At 36.5% G+C, this 21,080-nt stretch overlaps 2 protein-coding genes across 4 annotated transcripts in view; both read right to left on the bottom strand.

Moving 5' to 3' along the window:
• Positions 1-10,118, bottom strand: part of LOC126968684 (poly(ADP-ribose) glycohydrolase-like) — a 32,260-nt gene extending 22,142 nt beyond the window's left edge. The window contains exons 1-4 of one of the 3 annotated variants that reach the window (XM_050813735.1): positions 9,897-10,118; positions 9,587-9,828; positions 5,368-5,535; positions 2,555-2,664 (exon numbers count right to left, since the gene is read on the bottom strand). In XM_050813735.1, the coding sequence (XP_050669692.1) occupies positions 2,555-2,664; positions 5,368-5,535; positions 9,587-9,828; positions 9,897-9,936 (560 nt within the window). In that variant the 5' untranslated portion in view covers positions 9,937-10,118. Of the gene's footprint in view, positions 1-2,554; positions 2,665-5,367; positions 5,536-9,586 lie in introns of all 3 variants that reach the window. The other 2 variants (XM_050813733.1, XM_050813734.1) reach the window with 2 other exon arrangements.
• Positions 10,119-12,017: 1,899 nt separating this feature from the next.
• LOC126968633 (uncharacterized) lies at positions 12,018-19,171 on the bottom strand. Its single transcript, XM_050813651.1, has 3 exons — positions 19,065-19,171; positions 16,193-18,587; positions 12,018-12,386 (listed from the first exon to the last, which is right to left on the bottom strand). The coding sequence occupies exons 1-3, from the start codon at positions 19,169-19,171 to the stop codon at positions 12,018-12,020; spliced, it is 2,871 nt and encodes a 956-aa protein (XP_050669608.1).
• Positions 19,172-21,080: the final 1,909 nt, after the last annotated feature.

Below are 21,080 nucleotides of genomic sequence, written 5' to 3'. Positions count from 1 at the left end.
GTTGTATATGATTTACTGATTAAAAAATTAAATCGACTTGATAGAACACAACGCGGATATTTGAGATTAAAGCTAAGTAAATTAGAACCTAATATAAAATCGTTGTGCAGCAAGCATCAAACGCAAAGATCGCACTAAATGAATATATAGAAAAATCAATATTAAAACTATTTTAAATTTCAGTTTTTCATTATATGTTTTGAAATTTTACTTACGATGTTTTGATAACAATTTTATAGTGATTTCTTCCTAAACTTATCGTTTATATTTCTTCTGGGAACAAAACAAATTTTAAAGGGTAAAAATGATGCATGGGAGGCATAAAAATTTTAGAAATGTTAAGGTGGGGCATGGCTTAAAAAAGGTTGGGTAACACTGGTCTAGATAGACAGCTGTGAAAGAGTCGAAAAAAATTGAATTTAGAGTTAACCTCTATTTTGAGCAATGCACGCACACTAACACAAAGTGTTATACAAATCACAAATGTAAGACGCAGCTTGTCACGCACACTAAAGTATAAAACCTAGCCTGTTTTTATAACATGTCGTCTAACAGCAAGAGTATCTATTTAGACATATAAGATATCTAAGGCTTATAATATTATTTACCAACAGGTTAGCAGATTACCTCTACTAAAATTCATATACCACACGAAATATTGTTGGGAGACTTATTAATTCAGTCTGTTATAAATCAGTGCATATAAGTGACATAAAAAAGAGCTCAATTTTTTCATTTATTTCAGTAATAAAACTAGATTACTCTTATATTCTAATTTTATCTTCTATAATTATATATGATGATTCAAAATGATATAGATAATATATATATATACAGTCGTGGTCAACTAATGAAGGACACTCTCTAGTAAAACCAAATTAATAATAATAGTTTACCTCTTTACAGTATAGCTGATAGATTATCACAGTGCTATTTGTTCAAAAAATGCTGGCTGGTCATTTAATTAGGGACACAGAGATATTGCGTTCTATTTTGAAAATCTGAATCTCAATATTTTTTTATTTCTTCGCTTATTGTTTCGTGGTAGTTTTGGCGGCAATCAAGATTATTAAGTTTAAGTTTTAAGAACTATTATGAAGAAAAATGGGCAAAAATAAAATTTGCGATGCAAAGTGTTGCATCGCAAATTTTATTTTATTTTTTTTTTACGAAAAATCATCATGAAGTTTGTCGAGCGTGGTTGGTCATACCGAAGAATAGCAGAATATTTAAATTGTTCAAAAACTATGGTATGCAATGCAGTGCAACATTTCAGTCGCAACAACACAGTTTTAAATGAAAAAAAAGATCGAGAAAAACAACTCCGCAAGAAGATCCGTTTCTAGGCTCTGTTTTAATTAAACACGAAGTGTTTGGGGCGGACAAAAGAGCCGGTGTATTAGCAAGTACCGTTAGACAACCGCTACGTCTGGTAGAACCAGGGTTGTTCGGAAGAGTGGCTCGCAAAGTACCGTCGTTGAAGAAAGAACATAGAAATGCACGTTTGACGTTTGCACGTAAATATGGAAAATGGACAAACGCCCAATGGCAACATGTATTATTCTCTGACGAGACCAAGGTTAATTTGATTTCTTCAGATGGAAGGCAATACATACGGCGTCCTGTAAAAGCGGAAATGAATCCAAGATTCACAAAAAAGCAGGTAAAACATGGCGGTGGAAACATTAAAATGTGGGGTTCAGTTTCTGGACGTGGAGTGGGACCTGTGAGGAAAGTTCAGGGTAATTTAGACCAACATCAATACAAAGCAATATTACAGGAAACTATGCTTCCCTACGCTGAGGAACATCTCCCTATTATATGGACGTTTCAGCATGATAACGACCCGAAACATACCGCCCCTTAGTCAAGTCGTTTCTTAACAGACAGTCGGTGTCAGAGCTGGATTGGCCAGCAAATTGCCCGGACCTCAACCCAATCGAGCACCTTTGGCACGAAATCAAGAAAAAAGTTGCCACTTATCGTACCACAACTTGAGATGAACTTAATGAAGCTTTTTGTGAGGCATGGGCAAACATTCCTGTCGAAACTGATAATGTCTATGGTACATCGGTGTCAAGCGGTAACTAACAAAGGTTTTGCTACTGGGTACTAACTTTTACACATAATAAAATGGAGTTGTTAAAGAAATTAAAATACTTCAGATTACAAGTTTTGTATCCTTAATTAAATGTCCAGCTGCAGAATTATACCTTAAATTGAATACATGGTTAACCTTTGATATTAAACACTTTTTTCTATTTATTTATTTTTTTATTTACAGCCATTTATTGCATAATAATTGGACCAAACTATGCAAAAAATAATTACAGAGAAATTAATAGGGTTTTATATTTACATGTACATAACCGGTTATTTCTCTTCACTATCTTGAATGTCCCTAATTAGTTGACCACGACTGTATATATATATATATATGTATATGTAGATATTATTTTTAAGTCATGAATTGGTGCTATAACTATAACAGTCTAATACAACTCCTGTTGTAGCAGCAGAAAAGGTCTTATTACAATAATCACGATTTACTTACTTGAGCAATGGTATTGGTGCTTGTATTAGCTTTGGCAAGGCCAGAGCCAGTTGGATTATTTGTGGCAAGGTGACATCAAAGAAATATCGAGATTCCTCTTCTTCCAGATACTACAAAAGAAAATATAAGTTTCTCACATATCTTTACAAATTACATTAAACACTGACCAAAACCATGCAAGTCTCGGTAGGGAAATCGTCGACTAGTGCCGGGAGAAACTTGTGTCTACTATCCAGTCCTCTCTTGAGAATGGGGTAAATTGAACCTTGTCTAATTGAATAAAAAAGAAGACTCAAGTTTGCGCGTTTACCACTACAAAAACCCCAATTGTCGTATCACCGCTCTACGACAACACTTCCATTAAAGCCTCTCCTAGTATCGGAATACTGGATCTAGAATTCAGTAGATTGCCAATTCCGCAGTCACCTGGAGGGCAAAGCCAAATTGGCTTCGAAGAAGCTGGGCGTCATAAATATAGCACGGCAATACTTCAAGCCGACCCACATTCTAGTGCTCTGTGAACGGCTGGTTCACTTGGCGTTGCGTAGAGACGTCGCTTCATTGTGTGTCTTCTAAAGCATTTATCACGGGGAGTGTTCCGAAGAGCTGTTTCACCTTATTCCTTCCGCCAAATTCCGCCTTCGCACGAAACGCCATAAATGAGGATATCATCCCCACTATCTGGATGTGTGGCGAACCTCCACAGTGCTATTTTCAAGGAGCTTTCTTCCACGTACTACAAAGCTGTGGAATGAACTTTCTTGTGTTTCCGGGACCTTCAAGAAAAGCACGTACACCTAGGAAGGTACACGTGTAATTTTAAAGGTTTGTAAACTGTATGAACTGCGCATTTTTATAAAATAGCTGGCCACTTACGTTTTCATATTTTTTTTACATGAACCACTCTCAAACTATGCCAAAATTATTTTGGTATCATGTCACAAACTCAAGTTCTTATTTTGTTTTTGAAAAAAGTATCATATATACTTATATTATTTAATGTATTTCTCGTAGTAGTCTATCAGGAATAAGATGACATCAAAAACGCCGCAAATTTCATTACTTTGTGGGCGTTGGGCACATGAATGTGAAGGAAAGTAACAAAAACGTATATTTTTCTAAAAAAATAATATTATGGGTACCACTTGGAATTATTTTTTTTAGATATTTTTTCTGAGCGCTGTAGAGCTGTGCCGTGTGGGGTTCAAGGATTATCCATTCTTTCTGGGACCTGTATATATGGATGTCATCACAGCACACTCCAGAACATATTATAGTGCGGAATCAAATAGACTTTTAATGATCAATAATCGCTTTCGTAATTGTATAAGAATCACTAAAACATATCCTGGAGCTGACATTAGATCTGACCACAATACGGTTATCTGCACTGCCTGCACAAAATACAAAAATAAATGTCAGGAAATTTACAGACAACACCAAAGCGAATGAAATAAATAGGTGGGAACGTGAATAGGACCACATCCAATGGAAAAAGGGTCACAGTGACTCAAGAAGTAATAATGCCGCTGATGAACTGGCCAGGAGAGGCTAGGACATGACAGCAATAGGACCAGATCCAATCAACCCTCTCCCCTCTAGACATGGCCTGCGACAGTCATGCGACAACATACCAAGGAACTATATATTAAATACTGGATGGAAGTGAGAGGGTGCAGACAAGCAAAAGATGCCCTGCCTCAAATAACTTCAGGCTCTATCGCAAGCTGGTAAAACTCCCACTCCCAGTTTAAGTAAAAATAACTCATGTAACAATAGGTCGTGGCGCTTTTAACAAGCATCTGTTTAATATAGGTGTCACTGACAGCCCACTGTGCAGGGCCTGCATGGAGGCAGAAGAGACGTCCACACACATTATTCTGGACAGTAGGAGTGTGGCCACATACCGGGCCAAACACCTGGGGTCACCAAGCACACTCCTCGAGGTCATGGGTCACCATACCAGACACACAGAATAGTCGTCGAGTTGCGTATAGCAGCCCTTGATTACCTTTACCTAAAGTTACGAAAGAGACTTTTGTCTTATGGGGAAGAAAAATTTCGAGTGCTGGTCGTATTCGTTACAATTGGGTTTCCATGCTCGTTATATTGTGGCGCTAATAGTTTCCGATGAAATGGCTAATGTTCCTCAAGGTGTGACTGAAGAATGACTCTGTCATAAGAGGCTTGCATTGTGTGAAACCATACAAACCAGAGGAAATCTTTAATGTGGATGAACCTGAATTGTTTTATAAAATAACCCCTGACAATATAATACAATTCTAAACTGAAATGACATTATATGCAGTATTAACTGAATTATTATTATTTACTACAATATACATTTAAATTCATAATTTATGTGGTTTCGCCTACTGGGATTTAAATTTAACCAGCAATGTAGGGTCACTAATCACAATTTAAAAGTTTAAACGGTACGACGTATATTTGAGCGAAACGAGGTAAACTAAGTCTGTGTACAAAAACAAAACAATATTAATTAAACAAGATTTGATCAATCGGCCCAATTTTTAAATGAATATAAATAGCGCGTGCTAATTTAGAATAATTTGAAATCATTTTTGTTTTTAACTATAATAATTGAATCAAGTCAAAATTCAAAATTGTGTCTCGACAATAACCTAGAAAATTTCGAAAGCTAAGAAACAATTTAACACAGAAATCAATTGGAGTCACTCGGTGGGAGCTCCGCTTCGCTCAAAAATTAGTTTGGAAGACTATTGAAGAAGCTCTTAACCCAACCTGTATTTTATACTCATTTTAAATTCAGTGTGATGACAGTAGTTACATACCTCATCAAACAATTTATGAAGTGCTGAAAATTTCCAGAATCTCGAATCTCTAAATCCTGTATTGTAAGTCAAGATAGCATTGACCAGGTCCTGGCTGTTTCTGATTGGTTTGCTCAGAGCTTCTACTATTATATCCCACCTTTCTCTCAAACGCTTTTTTCCAAAATTCTATAAAATATATATATTTTTCATTTTCTTACTTAATTAGGAAAAGATTCTATTATTTACCAACAAGCAAATAAATATTATGAAGAGAAAAGATTTTTGAATGTTCGTTTGTTGGGATAAACTCAAGAATTACTAAAATCATTTTAAAAATTTCATGTTCATATCGTTTAGTAAATATGTGTTACAAGTTACAAGTAAGCACTGCACAATATATTATTGATTGCCTAATAATGTTAGTTATTTACAGAGTCTGTGAATTGATACATCTAGTGCACTCAATACTCTTTTGAGTTTTGTGTATAATAATTAATCACATCTTTTTATTTTTTTAATAAGTAGTTAAGTCAAAACTTTTGCCAAATTATGGTGCATCACTTAAGATCCACTGTATAAAATATAATTTATGAAGCTGAAACTGTAAATATAGATTTAAAAAAGTGGCAATGAGTTTCTTGTCACTTCTTCTCATTAAAGCTATTATTATTATTGTTTGGCTTGATGGCATATTTATTTATTTATTGGTAATCAACAGCATTACAGTAAACATTAATAAACAATAATATAAAACATAATTCTTTAGGCCATTATAGATTACTCATATCGACATTATTATTTTACAACAAGCTGTATTACAAAACAACTGCCTCTTGTGTTTCTTATTTTCTGTGTGTATGTTTGTGTGTGGGTGTGAAAGCGGATATGTTCCTTCTATGTTTCACCAATGACGAGTGTATATTAATCAACTCTGCTCTATATGGCTTTGTAAATAAACAAAGTCATCAGAAACAAAGATATTTGTTGCTGTTGAGATCATTCACTGCAAAGAACAATCATTCACCGCAAAAAACGCTGTTGAGATCATTCACTGCAAAGAACAATCATTCACCGCAAAAAACACTGTTGATGTATCTAAAACAAAAAAGACACACACAATATATACAAAGGGTTAGTTGGTTAAAAAGACAAACAAACTAAAGTTTTATATTATTTTGGTTAATGAATGAATATAGAATTTAAACAAAATTGGAATTAACAAAGGATTTGAAATCACTAGGGCGAGGGATATCAGGAGGAAGGAGATCATAAAGGGAAGTGAAAATGTTCAAAACAAAGGTGTTACGTTATTCAAAAGAATTGTTAAAAAACGTTTGTGTGGTAAAGGTTACTATAACATAAATGACTTTCTTAATGATACCACAGATTGGGAATGGAGCGACCACCCTCAGGCTATTAAATAATAAGTTTAATTGTACAATGTTACTTTGTAAATGTTACTTTAATTGTAAAACATATTTTTGATGAAAAAAAAAAAGCCCGCTGAGTTTGTTGCGCCCAATCTTCTCAGGCCTGAGGCATTCACTTTGGAATGGGTGGTAGTTTTTTTTGACTTTCAATTTGATTTTGAATTTGAAGAAGACTGTTCAGGGCAACTGAAAAAGATGTGGTTCGGAGAACCTTCATCAAGTCCACACTCACAAAGAGAGCTGTTTCCTATATGCGAGTTGGCCAGATGAACACATACACAACAGAACAGGTACACTCATTTATAATTAACTCATTTAATCTACAGAATGTACTTGTAACATGTTTAAGTGTATCTTTGAAATTGCAGAACCAAGGACGAGTAGGAATTGAGGATTGAACATCAGCATAGTATTTCACTTTAGAAGTTAGTCTTCTGCCAATACATTTTCCAGGATATAAAAAGGTGCTGTCATGCGACCTTTTGGCACTGAAATATGGGACAAGTGAGATGGAGATAAGTAACAAAACTATTGAAATGACAGGGATAATTTTATCATGTGAGTATTGTAAAGTATTTAGCTGTAGATTCTCCAAAAATATAAATAAATAATCTTCATGGGACCAGTATTTATTAGAAGAAATAAAGTCTGACAGGATATGAAACTAGAAATAAGGGTATAATAAGATAATTGAACGACTTTAGAAAGAAAACGGTCAGATAAGGTCTTCTAAGGTATAGGGGAGCATCACCACATTCTACCTCGAGAGCATTCATTGCGGTTGATTTCATACTGTCACATATTATCCAAAGGCATTTCGATTGTATTTTGTAGAGGGAACACATGGCAGATTTATTATAAGGTTCCAGTAGGAAAATATGTAAATGACTACGCATCAGGGTATTTATTGTACATGAGTTTCTGAGGGTATGGTTGGCAGCCCCACCAAAGTACGAATAGAAAACGGAAAATGATAACATTTTTTAACAATATTGTTAATATGATGAATTCCAGTTAATCTACAATCCAGAACCATGCCTAAAAATTTACTGTTGTGGACAAGGTTAAATTTTTGTTGTCCATATGTTATTAAAGGCCGGCAACACTCCTGTGATTCCTCTGGTGTTGCAAGAGATTGTGGGCGGCGGTGATCACTTAACAACAGGTGACCCGTACGCTCGTTTGTCCTCCTATTTCATAAAAAAAAAATTTAAACATCAGGGAGGAAACATCCAGATCGAGAAAAACCAACCACAGTGCTTTAAGGGATTGATAAAGACAGTCCATGATTTACAGCCGTTCCCAATATTCAGTATATCTTTTACTTGAGGTAAAAATTGTAACAGTAATAAGTTGATAAGATTGACTTATCGGACAGCTTCAGATTATTGACAGCTAATTACTGACTGTAGAAGGTAGTAATTTATCTCTATCTGTAGATAGTATATTGGAAACGGCCATTAGAAGCCAATCATTGAGATAGCTAATAGCTGAATTAAGGTGAGAAGAATCCTCCTCAAGTTTATTAACAGACACATAAAGGGCCAAGTTATCGGCTTATTGTAGTATTTCACAAAAATAACTGAACCCACGAAATTATAGAATATACTGTACACACATATGAACACACAGAAACTAGCGCCATCTAGCGTACTTTCGCGTACTTGCGAGAATCAGCCAACCCGGTCGATCATGTTCGCGCCAGTCGGGTAAGTTCCAGAAAGGAACCTTCTGGAATGGTCTGGGACTCGTCTCAGCCCATATAAATAGCCGCAGGGAGGCAAGCCTGGGCAGTTCAGTTTGAGGCCACTTTGAAGTGAAAACTAGTGAACAAGAGTGATACCAGTGAAACCGACAACTTGGCTACGACCTAGGACATTGTTAGTGCTTAGTGTTTGCACCTAGTGCTTTGTGTTGGACCTACTGCTAGTGAATAAAGTCTTCAAAAGAGTCAGCAGGTGTTTCTCTCCAAATCCTTCAAACCCTAACACATAACTATACTACCTTTTACCTCCCAAAATATATTTTAAATACCTTATAAGTAATGATGAGTGGCAGTTTTATCCAGTATGTTTTAAAATTTGAAAAAAAAATCTTACTTACTATAAAGTAATAAATAATTTTTTTATATAAGTAATATTATTATGTACAATTAGTATTTATTAAAAATTATTTCATTGCCATCACACACATTATTAGTTTTACAGATACCTTTATTAAAATGTAGGTAGGTATTCACAGATCTCACATGTGCGGTGTTTGTTGCTACAGAGGAATTAATGAATTAACTTTTCTGTCGCCCAAAGTAATATAGTACTAGCTGAGCTGCTCTTACATTTTATGTTAAGTAACTGTGTAGGATTGGTAATAGGATTGATTTATAATGAAGTATTATATGTATGTTTATAGTATGTTGAAATAATGCATCAATATCATTACAGAACAAAGACTACTAATAATAATATAATTATATAATAGTAATTACAATTGATTATAATTAAATAATAATTATTAGAATTATTTTTAATTATACAATAATAATTATGCAAGAGGCGAATGAATATTATTAGTAATTTAGGCTGATTAGAGCCATTTATGAACTCATTGAAACTTGTGACCCATTGGAAGTCTATGGTCTACGGTCACTGAAAGTTGTCAGTCAGATTGACTACAATTTAGTCAAATGTGATTACAAGCTTCCAACCCCTCAGTTACAATTTTCCTGCAGTTTGAATAATGTAATAAATACTTAACTGAGGTCCGAATAATAGTTACTATTGTATAACAAACAAATAACTTTAACTTACATCAAATACAGGATACAAACTCTGAGGAGAGCACGGTAGACGAACATGATCTTTGTCCCATTTGTCTTGTCCAATTTGCGGTTTAGGAGGCCTTTCTATCATATCTCCGTTGTTTGGTATGTGATACAGTACCGTATGGTTGCTTGCTGGCCGCACTAGAGGAAATTCCGGTGTACCCCATGGCGAATCAGAGCCATACATATATTGCAATGGTACTCCTCTCCAAATGTGATGCGACATCGCTAAGATGTATGATCATTTACAATTTAATATAACAATCAGTAAGTATAAAATGTTTCATTGCACCAACCAGTTAATACGATATTTAATCCTTTTCTCGTGGACTGCATTAATACTTAGCACAATGCATTGCTGCGTAATTTCGTACAGGTATTGAAAAATTTTAAAAAGTAAAAATCGAGATTGAAAATAATAACTTGTATCACAACACAAAGTCATAAACTGGTTCCTTATATATTATTATACTCTTTGTAAACTGGTCTAACGACAACCTTGAACTTTGACTATGAAGATTGATCAAGTAGTCAAGTACTTGTAAAATGTAAAAGTCTATAGCTCTTACTCTGTGTTCTCCGTGGACAAACGGTGGACATCAACGCATTAAATTTTTTGATGCGCAATTTTTCTTTGGTTTCTTCGTCCATTATTTGGTCAGGCAAAGGAATCCAGCTCATACAGACACCATTTCGTCGTTCTTTTTTTTTTGAGATATTATCAAAGGGAGGTATTGGTTCAACGTCCAGTTTTAAGTTTTCTTGTGTTAACTATTTTAGTAGGTACAGGGTGGACCAAAAGTCCGTTTACATTTGAATCGGTTGCCGCGTCTCGCAGCGGCGGCGGAGGGGGGTGGAGGGGTTACGCATTGCAAGAGGGCGGCCAATGGGAATTTAGTACCATGGCGTCGTTTAGCGGTAGTCAACGTGCATTTTGTGTCCGCGAGTACTATCGAAACAACGATTCTGCGACCTTAGCTCAACGAAAGTTTTGCAATCATTACAAGATACGACACAAAAATCAAACTCCATCAGGTGTGTTAATTAAATAATGGGTGCTCAAGTTTGAGAAGACGAGTTCAACAATGGATTTACCTCGTTCTGGCCGGCCTAGAACATCGAGGGACCCCGAAAACGTGGAGCGAGTAAAATCGTCTGTTCGTGACCAACCTGGACTATCAACTCAAAAGCGGTCTGCTGTCCTTAACGTGCCAAGATAATGATGAATTAAACCGCATTCTCAAGAAAGATTTAAGTCTACATTCCTATAAAATCCAAATGGTGCAGGAATTAAGGCCTCAGGACCATGCCACTAGGTTGCAGTTTGCGAACGAAATGGTAGAGCAATTCACCAGTTTTACAAAAATTTTTTTCTCAACAAGGCACACTTCCACCTAAATGGCATGTTAATAGACAAAATTGTCGTTATTGGTCGGAGGGACACTATGGCATGGTGATCAAAAACCCCTGCATTCCAGCCAACCAATCCAGTAACTCTTGACGAATTAAAGGATCGTATTCGCACAGAAATCCAAAACATCTCAACAGAAACATGTAAAGCTGTCATCGAAAATTTCCGCTCTAGATTGCAGCAATGCCAGAATAATGAAGGATTGCATATGGATGATGTGATTTTTTAAAAATAAATTCCCCTTTTGTTTACTATCGAAAACAATAAACAGTTTTGATCTACTTTAATTAGTTTTTTTTAAATCATCATTTCAATTATAAACTGACTTTTGGTCCATCCTGTATATTATGTAAGCATATTATATTATATAATTATGCAGTAGCTATTATAGTAGCTGTATATTCAACTTAAAATGTTAAAGCAACTACTAGAATTTTTATTTTAACCAAGGTAGGGAAGGTAGCTGTTTTTATATTTTAAAATAATTAATACTTAAAATGGTACTCTACATGAAAATTATGCCTGACACAGCCATTGTGGTCTAATAATTATTATTAAAATAGTAATAAGTACAACGAGTGATTCCAAAATGGTTACCACTCTGCATACGGTGCAACAAGCGATACAGCGCTGAGTTTCAGCAAAGCCAGCAAAATTACAACACTGCTCATGACGTGGTTCCGAGATATTTAAACATAATCAAATACGGTACAGTAAATACACCATCACTCAAGATGTAGCAAATACAATACATACAAAAATATGACACAACGGTAAAAAATTAACGATCAAATTCATATTCGTTGCGCACAAAATATCAAAATAAAACTGTCCACATAAGACAGAATTTTACTGTTTCACTAACGAAGATAACTGGAAACAATTTTGCCACCTATTATTGCAAATTGTGGAGATGCAGTGGGGAGGTATACTGATAGATAATTCTTCCTGTTATGACAGGATTCCTAGTTGGTGAGGTATGGTACTATCTCAGTTTTTCGAGCTTTTAGTTGTTCCGGGTGGCCCTTCTGGCATCTATTATGGCGAGCAGAAGAGTCGCCAAAAGAAGCTCGCTAGCCGTCATCTTGAGTATGCCGACACTGTTTAGATGTGGTGATAGGAGTTCTGGGTAGACAGTTGAAGCAGAATTATGCACATTGCGTATGTAACACGCTAGTTCCGGGACTTGTCGAAGGCTGCTCAGGTTTTTTTTTAATCCAGTCGTTCCTTCTGCCGTTCCACATGAGGAAGGACACACAGCAAATATGGCCAATATGGTAGACCCGATCTTCTGGGTATTCATTTTTGCCTCCAACTTGACTCTGGCGACGATAGGAAGACACCAGTAACCATCCCGTAGTGCTAGAGCCCTATGCTGAAAGTACAGTTTAATCGAAAGACTGTTCATCAAGCTCTGTTTCAATAGAGGTAAAGAAATCGAGCAGGTCGGATAGCATTTCTCTCATCGTGGTCAGAACATGTGCACCTGAGTTGACGCCAATACAAACCTGTTTATTCCAGGCCTGTTCTTGAAAATCATGGAAAGCATATTTAACAGCCAGCTCTTGGTATACAGAGTCACCAGTTCATCACCGACAAATAGCACGGTTATCGATCTTGTGTTATTACCTTAAACAGATGGGAGGCGGCTATAGAAAGCAAAGAAGAAGACCTTCGACCACCACCTTAAATTTTTATTTCTACATAATACCATAACAGTAGTAGGTAATTGTTAAAGTTAATACATGTTTTAATTCCTTTTAGTAGTAATATCAAAAATCTAGGCTTACATATAGATTCAAATTTTTCTTGGCAGACGAAACTAAATGAATTAAGTAAAAAAGTTTTCTCCGCACATGGATCCCTGCGCCGGTTACGTAATCTTCTCCCAGTACCTAGTAAAATATGTCTTGCGCAGACTTGCCTGCTCTCCATTCTTGATTATGCAGACATTTGCTATCCCGACCTTACCGAGGCTCAGCTGGATAAACTCGAACGCCTACAAAATTTATGTATTCGCTTCATTTTTAACCTACGTAAATACGATCATGTCTCCTCCTACCGAAAAAAACTCAACTGGCTTCCTATACGTCTACGTCGCAATTCCCACATTCTACACCTTCTTTACTCCATAATTTTTCACCAAAACACTCCTCTTTACCTTAAAGACAGATTTGAGCTACTAGGGTCTCAGCATGAGCCTTCGTTACGCTCTGCTGCGAAACAAATACTAAATGTTCCTTTCCATAAATCTGATAGCTATCACTCTTCTTTCACCATTAATGCCATCACTCTTTGGAATCAACTGCCGCTTACTATCCGTCAAGCACAGGCATTAGCATCCTTTAAAAATCAACTAATAAAACATTATCTGTCCTCTATTTGATAGAATCTATCTGTATGTATCCACCAACATAATTCAACAATTCTGAAATGTTAATTATTGTTCCTACTTTTTACATATTTTACTTTCTTATAAATTTATCTATATTTTAGTATAGTATATTGTGTGTCTATATTTTTGACACTTCTTACCCTTTTAATGTACTGCCTTTCTCTTTTATTGTATTACAAAATGGCTGCCTGGAGAGATCACTATATAGTGATAAGGCCGCCATTTGCACCATATCATGTAATTATGTATGTTAGTAATTAAGTTATATTTTGTTAATGTGGTGTCAAAAAAGTGTAATAAATAAAATAAAAAATAAAATAACCTCAGAAGATATGCATACTTTTTAGAGATACAATGTGCCACCACAAAATTAAAACTAGCTTCTCATTCACTTGTTGATGATGCGAGGGAGTCAAAATGGGGTGCGGTGTAATGCTAGATGTCCAGGTTAAGTGAGGTTGCGGGTAATCTAGTTTGGCCTGTTCACAATCAATAAACATAAAACGCCAAGTGGCTGAAGTACTCACCTGATACTGGTCAGCCCTTTCCTCAGACAAGCACTTCACTTGGCACTACGATGATGCGAAAGAAGTAGTATAAAAAACCACGTGCGACAATGATGCTCGAATGCGTAACGCGGCGCGTGCGTGGTCAGCGGTGTCCACTCGAACAAGGTCAATCGGTAAGTGTCGCGTTGTAAGCGGCCAGAGAGTCGTTCAGCGCCCGATACGAAGACCAGGGTGATGCCAATTGCTCGGATTGTACATCAGCCCCCCAGGTGGCGCTATATGCTATTGAATGCGAACAATAACGGCGCAAACATACTCCCCGGCTTGGAAATCCATGGGATTTTCAAAGGAAAAACGCGGGTAAGGAAAAGGTGTAAGAAAGTAGGAGAGGGTTATGATCAGAAAATTTGGCATGAACATACCAATATTTAAAAATGCGGTGCGTAATATATAATATGAGATGCGGTGATGCGTTAAATTAAATGCGAATACAAAAAAAAAAATGCTTAAGAATCTATGTTATTGATAAATGTAATAGTTACTGAAAAAAAATTATTGTGATGGAAGAGGACACAACTTAACTACTGGACGCTTAAAAGTTCCAGTAGCAGTGCGTACTAATGCAACGCGAACAACTCCGTCTTTTCCGGGGAATACTTGTTCAATAATACCCGTAGGCCAGCGCAATGGTGGTGTATTATCTTGGTGAATGAGAACAAGAGTACCTGGCTGAATTGGTCTATCTGGAGTGTTCCATTTTTGTCTATGTTGCAATGTGTGTAGATAATCTACATGCCACCGTTTCCAATAACTATGAACTAAACTATCTAAGAGTCTCTTTCTGTTCGAGAGGCTCATAGATTCGTCCATTTCATATGTGGGCAGAGACTGTAAACGTGTCGTGTTTAAAAAATGTGCGGGAGTTAGAATAGTATGTGGTTCATCCGATATTAAGCACAGTGGGCGCGAATTTAAGAGACATTCAATTTGCACTAGTAAAGTCAACAATTCTTCATAACATAACAACTGTTGACCTATGCAGCGATATAAATGAGTTTTTATGCTTTTTATGTTGCTCTCCCACAGTCCTCCAAAGTGAGGTGCGCGTGCAGGAATATTCCGCCACGTTATTCTATGGCTGTTTAATTCTGTTTGCAATGCGGGAGACATATTTTTTGAACATAAAAAAATGTATAATTCATCCAACTTCCGTTTCGCACCAATAAAATTGGTTCCATTATCGGAATAAATACAAGATACTGGACCCCTTCTAGCTAAAAACCGTTTAAGGGCGTCTAAAAAAGTTTCGGTGCTTAAGTCAGATGCAATTTCAATATGCACTGCCTTCGTTGTTAAACACACGAATAGACATATGTATGCCTTTTGACTTTTTACGCCACGTTTTCGGGTAAGAGTAATATTGACAGGCCCAGCATAGTCGATGCCAGTGTGTGTAAAAGGCTTAGCTTGTTGTACACGAGCAGGAGGGAGGTTTGCCATTATAGGCGAAAGATGCGACGGTGCGACCTTAAAACAGAAATTACAATTTCTTATGCGTTGTCTGATAATATTTCTAGCCGAAATAATCCAATATCTCTGTCTAAGTAATGACAGAAGAAGATGAGAACCTGTATGACAATTTGATCGATGATAATCATCAATTATAATATCAATCAAATGATCACGACGAGGTAAAAGAATTGGATGGCGATTTTCAAATGGTATATTTGCGTTTATTAATCTACCACCAACACGAAGCAATCCGTTATCATCTACAAACGGATTTAGTTTTCTTAAAGTAGGGGATGATACGTTACCCTTTTTTATGTTTTTTATTTCGTCAGAAAAATATTTTCTTTGTAATTCTCGAATAATTACCAGTTCAGCAGCCTCAATGTCAGCGATGTGAATTGTAGTGCTGCGTGGTAGTTTTTTCATAAAACGAAGTATAAAAACAATGATGCGTAACAATTTTTTCCAAGAAGAAATTCTATGCGATAATTCCAGAACCGGCGAATTAATTAATATTAACTGTAGCAGTCAGAGTAACTGTACCTTTAAACTCGGGAACTATACCATCAATACGTGATGGTTCAAATGGCACTATAGGCCAGTCCGTTGTCGGACGGCGCATCCATGGAGGGCCATACCACCAAAGCGGGTGATTTAGATTAATTGAGAGGGTAATAAGCCTCTTGATAGGCAATCACTTGGATTTTGTGACCCATCTATGTGAAAAAAGCGTTCAGGCGAAAGAATATCTTGTATTTTACTGACTCGGTTGGCAACAAATACTTGCCACCGATGTGGAGATGAATGAATCCAAGACAATGCGATTGTGGAGTCAGAGAAAACATAGATTTCGTCTATAGAATAGCGGTCATGAAATGCAGAATGTACTTGTTTCACAAGCTCAGATGCAAGCAATGCGGCACATAATTCAAGCCTTGCTAAAGTAATTGTTTTAAGAGGAGCCACCTTTGATTTGGCGCAAACAAAATGTATGGAAACTTCATGATTTGGATGTGTTACATGCAAAAATAATACGCAGCCGTATGCTTTGATACTAGCATCCCCAAAGGCGAGCATGTGCACAGTACAGCCAGCTGCGACACCTAAGTGGCGTGGTATTTGCAAGTTAGCCAATAATGATAATTCATTTTTAAATTTAATAAAACGTTCGGTTATAGTTTCCGGTGGTTCCTGATCCCATTCTACTTTTGCAAGCCAAAGTTCTTGTATCAAAAGTTTTGCGTATAATATGACAGGTGCAACAAATCCTAGAACGTCAAACAAGCGAGCAATAGTTGAAAGTATCGCCCGTTTAGTACTGCCTACAGATGTTGAGGATATAGTAAACGTGAAGGTATCGGTAGTAGGTATCCACTTCAAGCCTAACACCTTTAAATTACTATTGTCATCGCTGAACTCAATCGACGCGCGGTGTGACTCCGGTAAGTGTGTGAGAAGAACGTGCGAGTTACTTGCCCACTTTACCAAATTAAATCCTCCGGATTTGAATAACTCACGTAACTCGTCCGCCAAGCGTATACCGTCGTCAACAGAGTGTACTGAGGTGGTCAGATCGTCCATGAATAGTTCCTGTGTAGCAACTTCAGCAGCGAGAGGAAAGCGTTCACGTTCATCCTCTGCGAGCTGTCGTACAGTCCGCATAGCTAAGTACGGACTAGAGCGAAGGCTAAAAGCCACTGAATTAAATTGAAAAATGCGATTTGGTTCGTTATCAGCGAAGTGGTATAAAATTTTTTGATATTTACGATCATTTTCTGACAAAAAAATTCTTAAATACATTTGTTTTATATCTGCGTTTAAAGCGATTTCAAAATAACGAAACCTTAAAAGAAGTGTAAATAAATCTGCCTGCAAGTTAGGCCCAATATGCAATAAGTCATTAAGCGATACGCCAGAATCGGTTTTAGCACTTGCGTCTAAAACTATGCGAGTTTTTTTTGTCGATTTATCTGGCCGAAAAATAGCGTGATGCGGAATAAAGTAGCCGTCAGATATAGCGTTTAAAGAATAGGGAATTTCTGATAAGTATCCATTTTCAATATAATCTACAATAACTTCATTGTAGGCTTTACGTAAAGCGGGAAACGCATGGAATCTTCGTTCCAACGCGGTCAAACGACGTTGAGCGTAAATAAACGAATTACCTAATAACTTAGGATCGCTCTTAAAAGGAGGCGAAACGATATAGCGACCACAAGAACTTCTTGCGACCGTTGATTTAAAAATCTGCTCACATTCCTTATTTTCAGGACTTATATTATTAACAGAAGGCACTTGCTCCAGCTGCCAAAATTTTACTAAAATGTTATTTAAATTATTTACTAAAGGGCCGAAGGACCAGACTATATCGTTAGAATGAGTGGAAGGTATTTCCCCCATAACAATATAGCCAAGCGTTGTTTCAAGCGCGTGGGGTGCTGAGCAAATGACACTGGACGAGTGAGCAGAGCGACCGAGCGGTGGTGGTATAACTTTACCGCCCAATAATATAAAAGCGAACATCTGAGCACCGAGAATGGCGTCTATATTTCCGGGCGCGTTCCAAGATTCATCAGCGAGCGATAAATGTTCAAAATAATGTACAGTCGACTTGTCAATCGTGTGCGCCGGTAACGGTTCAGTTATATTATCTACAACTAAAAGAATTAAATTGTATTGAGCGTCTGAAACACGTGACTGTATTGTAAGCGAAACGTAACCTTTAATAGGAGTGGATATAGACCCTAATGTCTTAATCGATGAATTTATGAGAGGTTTAACATCTAAATTTAATCTAATGCAAGAAGCGCGCGTGATAATATTATTTTGCGAGGCGCTATCAATTAAGCACCTTATAGTACTTTTTCGACCACCAGTCACAACATATACTTGCGCGGTTGGTAAAATAGATAAAGTGTCAAAGCTATGCAAATGACGTAATGCGACGTTACTATTAGCCGAATGCATGCAGAGCGACTGCGCACCATCCTCGAGCGGCCGCTCAGCTGTACTGGACGAGCCTACAGCTGTGTGATGTTCCGTATGTATCAGCGGTTGCGGAACCGGTTTGTTGTTAACAAAATGGATTAATGAGTGGTGCTTCTTATTACACTGCTTGCAAGTATTTTTTGAATTACAATTAATCGCCATATGTTTTGAACTTAAACAATTAATACATAACTTATTATTTTTAATATAATTGAAGCGTTCATTAACTGATAGTTTTATAAAATCCGGGCATTGATATATATGAGAATGTTTTGCGGTTTTACATAAATTGCAAGTGTTGTTGTCATTGTGTATTATTGCAAAGGTATGAGAATTATGCGATGGTTTAGAAACGGTTCCACGAGATCTTTGAACGTTCGATATATTATTTGGTCGACTGGTGTTGGTTATTCGTTCTAGAACGTTAACGTGGTGTCTTATGAAATCAACTAAGTCGGCACTCGATGGAATATCTTTTTTAATGGATGATTCAAAGCGTTGTACTAAATTTGTATCTAATTTCTTAAGCGCGAGATGAAGAATAATAAAATCTGTTAAATCTGAAATTTCTAATTGTTTTAATGCGGACATAGACGCATGAAACTTTTCAACAAAACTATTGAGGTGGGAGGGGGTCTCAGATGCATACCCAATGTCGAGTATGTTATTTAAATATATAGTACCAAGTGCTCGCTTGTCTTGGTATTTATCAACTAACGACTGCCATATTGTCGAATAGTTATTTTCATTAGGCATGATACCTGCAAAAATGTTAAGCGCGGTTCCACTTAGCTTGCCTACCAAATATTGCACTCGTTGCGAATCATTGAGTTGCTTATTATTATGAACGTTTGTGCTAAAACTGTGATAAAAGAGAGGCCAGCTTTCGGGTTGTCCTGAAAAACTAACCAAGTCAAGTGGTGGTAGGCGACAATCATTATTAACCGAATTAGATTTATCCGGTTCAACTTGATGACGACGAGATTGTAATAACTCATTCCGAGTTTGCTGTACAACAGAAAATAATGTTTGAAATGCGGTCCAATTGTTAAAATTCAATTCAAATTTTGGGTTTTGTTCCAATAATAAAGCGTTATGTTGGTCACATAGATCGTTAAATTCGCTATATAATTTCTCAATATTCGCCGACGTGGCCATAAATTCTTGTGAACTTCGAGTATTTGTATCAATAGAAATCTTTTTTGCAGTGCTATATAGTTCATTTATATGCGAAAATATTGCCTGTTTCTTACCAACTACAAGTTTGATTTTTGTTTCTAGCACCATATTGAAAATGTGTTGTAAACTTGTAATGCTTTTTTATGAAATGTATGTTTCGTTATGATACTGTTAGATTATGCGAAATTAATGAGTAACGTGTTTATTATTGAACAAATATTTATATAATAAACTAAAGTAAGTAGCTAAATATATTAACACAATGCGAAGGTTGGAAATAGGTGTAAATTGCGAATCGATTCTAAGCAAAAATAAAAGCAAATTATATAGCAAAAGCTGCTGGTTCTATCCGGCTCGAAGGACTAAGACTAGGACCAGGGTGATGCCAATTGCTCGGATTGTACATCAGCCCCCCAGGTGGCGCTATATGCTATTGAATGCGAACAATAACGGCGCAAACACTTGTCTTTTGTAATGTCTTGAAATAAGGAAAAATAAAATGCACTTATACTTGAGATCTTGTTTTCTTCAAAGAGAATTTAAACACTACGTTCAGTGTTCTGTATATAATAAAATCGAGACGATTCTACTCGTAAGTGTAATTACAAAGATGACTTTACTCTACTATTACTATGACGAGGAAAGAACCTCTGTATTGTTTTTAAAAGGTGTAACGTCATTACTGTTGACATCACAATTGCTATCTTGCTGAACATCACTCATTGGTTCTTCCAAAGAAAACTACACGAGTAAGTATTTTATTACTTTCGTTTATTCAACGGGCAGCGTTACGACGTCCCAGAGAGGTCTGTACCGTACGACAGCCCGAGCACGACTGACTCCCGCGTCAAAAAAAAAATTCAAATTCAAAATTTCAATATTTGGTATTAAAATATATATACATAATTACTTAAATCTACTTATTAAAGCAATTTACAAATAAGCCTTATATATGTAGGTATCAGAAAACTTATTTCTACAACCCTATCTACGTATTGAGGGATAAAACTTTATTATGCTTAAAAAACTAATACATGAGGTTTGTGGGGGGGGGGGAATCCAGGAAACTGGGAAAAGCTGGCTATTTGCTATTGAATAACGTAATATTAATCGTAACCTATCACTTAACCTAACTTAAGACTAATGACTAGAACTTAAAAAACTAAATTAAAAACTAAGGTGAATAAAGACATAGATATGTATACATACATATATAATATATAAATATAAGAGGGGTGTGGGGTGGGGGGGGGATCTTGGGAAAGGGAAGGAAGGAGAGGGAATAGGAGGCCAGTTTTCGCCGTTATTTAATTCTTATAACTAAACCAATTTACAATATCTTGGTTTTACATTTATTCAGACCTAGCTAGAACTCTGTGTGCGTGAGTGTGTGTGTGTGTATACGCTAGTGTTCTGTGAGCTCTAACCAGTTGTAATGTGGTAATGCATGTTTATAACGTTTTATGCTGAGGCAGTACTCTGTGAG

Source organism: Leptidea sinapis, chromosome 16 (assembly GCF_905404315.1).
Source record: "Leptidea sinapis chromosome 16, ilLepSina1.1, whole genome shotgun sequence".
Lineage (NCBI taxonomy): Eukaryota > Metazoa > Arthropoda > Insecta > Lepidoptera > Pieridae > Leptidea > Leptidea sinapis.
Note: the sequence above shows the minus strand (reverse complement) of the source record. Positions and strands in the feature narration are given on the sequence as shown.